At 37.9% G+C, this 6,386-nt stretch overlaps 1 protein-coding gene across 5 annotated transcripts in view; it reads left to right on the top strand.

Moving 5' to 3' along the window:
* Positions 1-6,386, top strand: part of LRRC42 (leucine rich repeat containing 42) — a 21,178-nt gene that overhangs the window by 2,708 nt on the left and 12,084 nt on the right. For 3 of the 5 annotated variants that reach the window (XM_014549781.1, XM_005878656.2, XM_005878659.2), the window contains one exon: positions 1,929-2,415. In XM_014549781.1, the coding sequence (XP_014405267.1) occupies positions 1,943-2,415 (473 nt within the window). In that variant the 5' untranslated portion in view covers positions 1,929-1,942. Of the gene's footprint in view, positions 1-40; positions 285-1,593; positions 2,416-6,386 lie in introns of those variants that run through there. The other 2 variants (XM_005878657.2, XM_014549782.1) reach the window with 2 other exon arrangements.

Genomic DNA, 6,386 nt, shown 5'->3' on the forward strand with positions numbered 1-6,386 from the left:
AATATACTCCCATCATTTGCTTTGCTTCTACCACCTGCAGAAGGGTCTGGCAAGTGGGGGAGGAGCTGCAGCTGTTGCCTGGAAGAGGAGCTGGCTCCTAGCAACAGTATCAGCAGGCCCTGAAGCTCAGAGCACTAAGCCTGTCCCTTCGAGGTCTCACTCTTCATCTCAGCAAATATCTGTTGAGGGCTTACTCAACACCAGGCGCTACGTTGGGCCTGGGAATGAGAAACAAATCAAATAAGTGCCTTGCCTTCAAAGAGCTCACAACTCTGGGAACATTGGTAAGAGAGGAGACAGAGTACATGGTGCTAAGTGTTATGTAGAAGGAGCCATTGGTGCTTTGGGAAAAACCAGACAGGCACTGGTACAGGGGTTAGGGAAGGTTTCCCAGGAGAGGGATGGTGGTGGTAATGATGAGTAGGAATTAGCTAAGTCAGGGAAGCAGAGAAGGGTATTCCAACCAAAGGGAGCCAAATGGGCAAAGGCCAGTGGGAAAAGAGCCCAGCCAGTTTACCTGGTGGGTGGTATTGCCTAGTCAGAGTAGAGCAAAAAGAAAAGGGTGAGGCTCTTAGCCTAAGCAAGGCCCTCTTTTCTGATGTGTTTTACGCACATAATTATCCTTGGGAGAAACATGGATTGTACTGATGCCCACAAACAGGATCAACTGTTTGATCTTCAGAGAGTCAGCATTTTTGATCACTGACTTGTTTGCTGACACTTTTAAGTGTCATCATAGCTACATCCTAGCCCTGCATCGATGCAGAAAAAGCTGGGTGGGTTCACTTTAAAAGTCAATGAAAGTCTTTCAGAGATAATAGCAGCTTTTTGAATTTCGTGTACTAGTTGTTGTAGAAATGATAATCAAATACTTTCCTTTAACATAGCAATTTCTTGTGTATTTGGAAATCTCACAGTTCCTCAGGAAAACAAGTATTTCTTCCAGTTAGTGCTTCCATACAAAATATAACCATGTGATCACATAAATACCCAACTGTTTTTAATATTTCATCTTACCTCAAAAGTGCCCTAAAAGTATCTTAATAAAAGTGATGCTTCCAAGGGTTAGAATAGCTTTTATTTAGCTCTTGTGACAGAGGTCTTCATTTGTAAATCCAATACAAACCCTATTGCTTGTGGTCTGTGTAAGGTTTAGCAAATGAGTAAACTGCAGTTCTGCAAATACCTGCTTAGGGCCTGTGACATGCCAGAGCACTTTGTTAGGAAGTCTGGCTGAATTAAACATGGTCCCTCCTCTCAAGGAGCTCAAACCAGCTGAACACAGACCCAGAAACAAATCAGTAGCAGAGCAGTGAGCCAAGTACAACAAAGAAGTGTGAGGAAGGTACCATGGTAGCAAGGGAATTTTTCATTTCTAGTCTTTGTTATATATATATATGGTTTAAAAATAATAGAAATAATAAATTCCAAATGTACTATTTGTACCTTGCAAATCAATAAAAATTTTATAATAGTAATGGCTGCATAACATTCCATGGTATGGATGTATCATAATTTATTTAATAACACTCCTGTTTTTGGACATTTAGGTTGTTTCCCATTGTTTTGCTAATATCAACTGCTGCCATGACTTACTTTGTCGATGATTCTTTGCCCACTTCTGCGTTAAACTTCCTGAGGGTAAATTTTAAAAATGACATACTGGTATGAACTGGATTCTGAAAGATGAATAGAAGATCACCAGATAGACAAGAAAAGGGGGAGGGTAGGAAAGGGCATTCCAGGTAGAGGCAATAGAAGCAGTCTCCAGTGCCAAAGTTCATAGGCAACTGGTAAGCTTCATTTTCCCAAACCAGCCACAGGGCCTGCCTGGTAGGCTCATAAAACTCTGGGCACAGCAAGATGAAGTTACATGTTACAAATGGCATTTTAATTGGATTTGCTTCCCTTGTGCCTTGCTTTTGCAGTTGCAAGCAAGGCAATGTCTTACTACCTCAACTCAGAAAACCACCTGGACCCAGGGCCCATCTATGTGCGAGAGAATGGGCAGCTGCACATGGTCAATCTGGCATTGGATGGCGTCAGGAGTAGCCTGCAGAAGCCAAGGCCTTTCAGACTGTTTCCCAAAGGCTTTTCTGTGGAGCTTTGCATGAACAGGGAAGATGATACTGCACAGAAAGAGAAGACCGATCATTTCATCTTCACATACACTCGGGAGGGGAACCTTCGGTACTCTGCCAAATCCCTCTTCAGCTTGGTCCTGGGCTTCATCTCCGACAATGTTGATCACATTGATTCCCTTATTGGCTTTCCTGAGCAGATTGCTGAAAAGCTGTTCTCTGCTGCTGAAGCCAGACAGAAATTCACAGAGCCTGGTGCAGGGCTAAGAGCTTTACAGAAATTCACAGAGGCCTATGGAAGTCTGGTGCTTTGCTCCCTGTGTTTGAGAAACAGGTGGGTATTCTGATTAGGATATTGAATGTTTTATTGGGTGTGTTAATTGTGTCAAGCTCTGGGGCTTTAGTAGGCTTGGAGGCTTCCCCCATCAAATAAAACTTTAGTTTAGAACTTCCAGACAAAGAGGTGCACCATTTTGAGAAAAATCACTGTCTGTCTTCCACCCTCACTCTCACAGACAACGCTTAGCTTTATTTTGAAAACACTTTACAAGGATTAGTTGATTGCCACAGCTCCATTCGGTAGAAAATACTTTTCTATCAACTTTTCTCGTAAGAGAAAATCGCAAAGACAAGATGTGATCTGTTTCTTGGTATGCTTTGGGGATGTGAACATTAGCAAGCAGAGTTCTCCGCCCTGTTCCAGTTTTCAGACTACTAGGTCTTGAGCATTAGATGAAAAGAAACTTGAAAAGAATGACTGATTAAAATTTCAAGTATCCTAAAATTTGAAAATTTTCAAATGAGGTCCAAACACTAACACAAAGGGCTATCTTTTCCTAACAAAGCAGATATATTTTCTTGTAACTTGCCTTTGCTCATATACTTCTTTTTACTTACAGTTTTTATTCCACCATCATGTAAAATGACTTTCAAAGCATCTACGAATTTTTTAAAAACTTTAAAAAAATGTACACAGAAAAGAATTTAAAACAAACACAAAAAAGTAGAAAGGCAAACATAAGCCTTCCTCTCATCTCCTCTTTCCTCTTTCCAGAGGCCCCTACTATATCATTCTAGAGATATTCTGTACATATACATGCATATACAGTTCCCTTTGTCATACAAATGGCAACACACTGCTTACATTGTGTGTACCTTGCTTCACATATTTTGAAAATTATTTACCATCAATACTTACAGATTTTTTAAATAGCTGTATAGTATACCACTATATGAACTTCTTTGTGATAATGTGAAAGGCAGTTTACTATTAAGATGCATAGTCAATATGATCATTAAGACTTTGGCTGGGTAGCTCAGTTGGCTAGAGCATTATCCCGATACACCAAGTTGTGGATTTCATCCCCAGTCAGGGCACATACAAGAATCAACCAATGAATACATAAATAAGTGGAACAACAAATTGGTCTCTCCCTCTCCCTCTCCCTCTCCCTCTCCCTCCCTCTCTCCCTCTCTCCCTCTCCCCTTCTCTCCCTCTATCCCTCTCTCCCTCTCCCTCCTCCCCCCCCTCTCCCCTTCTCCCTTTTCCCTCCCTATCCTCTCTCCCTCCCTTCCCCTTTCTCTCTCAAATCAATTAAAAAAAAAATATAATCATTAAAACAAGGCTAAAAGAGAAAGTCATTTCAGAAAGCATAAGTTAAGCTCATATTGCTTGGGAAAATAAAGAAGCAATCTTTATTTAATCAGCTCATAGAATTAGTATTTTTACCCCAGACCAAATATTGTATTTTAAAAAGAAAAGACATAAACAGATGCAGGAAAAAAACAGAACTGTGGACTCATGAGGTACAGACACCTTATGAAAGCTCTGTCTTTGTGCTGTGGTCTCAGTCACGGCTGAGCCTGGGGCTGCTGCCAGTGGAAAGGAAAAAATTACCTTTTCTAAATGAAAAAGTCAGGCAGTATTTCATTGCAGCTCATACATTTGAAATACATTTTACTTCTTTATTTTTTATTCCAAGTTATTTGTTTATTGTAGAAAATTTTGAACAATGAAAAATAGAATTATGATGTATACCTCATTTTAAAATTATTTTATAAAGGCAATACATACTATTTGTGAAATACATAAAACTGTAATATTAAAAAATTAATAGTCTCACCATTCATGGTAATCACTTTCAAATATATATCTTTATACATTTGGGGATATACCCTAATCTACAACTAGTATTCTGGTTTTTTCCTCTACTTACTTATTATGGCCTAAGTATTTGTCATGATAGTGAAAATGCTTTTTATCCATTTGTGATGTCTGCTTGTTGTTCCAGTGGTCAGATTGGATGAGAATAGTACTTTTATTCATGTTTAATAAGAGCATAAATTAGTGTAACATTTCTGAAAAGCAGCTTAGCAATATGTATCAAGAGCCTTAAAAAACACCCATAACATTTGCTAGCCCATTAATTCCATTTACTAAGAATCTGTTCTAATTTCTAATATAATAATTGCATATAGGAACAAATGTTTTTACATAAGAGTATTCATTATAGTAGTAGATGTAATAGTGAAACCTGACTATTCAACAAGAGGAAATTAGTTAAGCAAATTATGGTAAATTCATATGATATATAACTATTAAGATAATATTCAAAGAGCATTTAAAATTACGTGGTGAAATGCTTATTATATGCTAAATGAAAAAATAAGAATTGAAGTTATATTTATAATCTCAGTTTTTTTTTTAAATAAGAATTTTTATATGTCTTACATATATAGAAAGATAAAAGAAACCCACTGAAATATAATCTAGATAGTGGGATTGAAACTGGGTTTTAATTTTCTTTCTTTTCTTTATTGATTAAGGTATTACATGTGTCCTTATTCCCGCATTGCCCTCCCACTTCCCTGCTCATGCCCTCACCCCCCCAATGTTTAATTTTCTTTATAATTTTTCATATTTTCTTAATTTTTTCTCCAAGGAGGATGTGCTATTTTTATAATCAGAAAAATATAAGAAACATTTTTTAACAATCTTTTGGCTCAGATTTTAATTCCAAACTTTGCTGTCCTTTTCAGATATAAGAGTAAAATTTCCAACTGTGATCAAAAAACTTCCCTTCTCCTTTTGAATTCCCCCACCCCAAAAATAGGAAGAGGGCAAGAAATTTGGGTTTGCATTTGCAATCCAAGGCTGACGCTGCAGCAGCAAAGGTATTACCAGCACAAAAGGGTTCAGGCAAAGGGAAAGAGCTTGGGAAATAATTGAAAATAAGATAATTGGGTAGGTGCAGGGCTTGCTGTCTTGGGATTGAGTGACAAAGCTGCCTGCCAGAAGGAGAAGCTAGTGTCTTTGCAACTGGGTTCCAACCCTACAGAACTGTCCTCCCTGTGTTGAAACCCCTGTGATTTTTAATCCCACTGGTGGTCACATGGAGACAAGCATGTTTTCCTTAAAATATCACCCTGTGTAACTGAAGTAAATATTAGTAGCTACCATTTAATAAAGGCCTTAATAATCCTGAAAAGAAGTAATTATCAGCCCCTTTTTCTAGCTGGAGAAGGTGAGGCTCAGAGAGGTTAAGTACCTTTCTCACAATCACAAAAGTAATTAGGGTTGTTAGAATCCAAACTCAGGTACATCTGACTCTAAAATATGTCTGTGCTTGTTCTATTGCTTCTCCACTCACTGTTCTGAACTTTATTTTTTCTTTCCCTCTGTCTCTATTTTTGTTCTTTAGTTTATGTTGTTCATTATATTCCAAAAATGAGTGAGATCATGATATTTATCTTTCTCCAACTGGCTTATTTCACTTAGCATGATGCTTTTAAAGTCTATTTTGCCGGATATGAGTATTGCTACTCCATCTTTTTTTTCTTTTCCATTGTCATGGAACATTTTTTCCATCCCTTCACTTTCATCCTGTGTGTGTCTTTTGTTTTGAGGTGGCTCTCTTGTAGACAGCATATAGTTGGGTCATGTTTCTGTATCCATTCAGCTACCCTACACCTTTTGATTAGAGCATTTAACCCACCGATTCGATCCTCAGCTTCCCCTAATCTGCTGTGTATTCCTTCCAGTGTGTTCTTTGTCTTGTCATTCTTTATCTTCGACTGTTCTTTTTTCATAGTTACTATATCTTTTTTCATACTGTTGAGCATTTTTAACATCTTTACTCTGAACTCTGTTTCAGATAAATTTCTTATCTCTGCTTCATTTATCTCTTCTTCTGGAGAATTCCCTAGTTCTTTTATTTGGGGGTTGTTTCTTTGTTTCCTAATTTTGGTTGTCTGTTTGGGTTTGTGACTATGTATTAGGTAGATCCTCTACACCTCTCAATCTCT

The sequence above is a fragment of the Myotis brandtii genome, unplaced genomic scaffold (assembly GCF_000412655.1).
Source record: "Myotis brandtii unplaced genomic scaffold, ASM41265v1 scaffold57, whole genome shotgun sequence".
Classification (NCBI taxonomy): domain Eukaryota; kingdom Metazoa; phylum Chordata; class Mammalia; order Chiroptera; family Vespertilionidae; genus Myotis; species Myotis brandtii.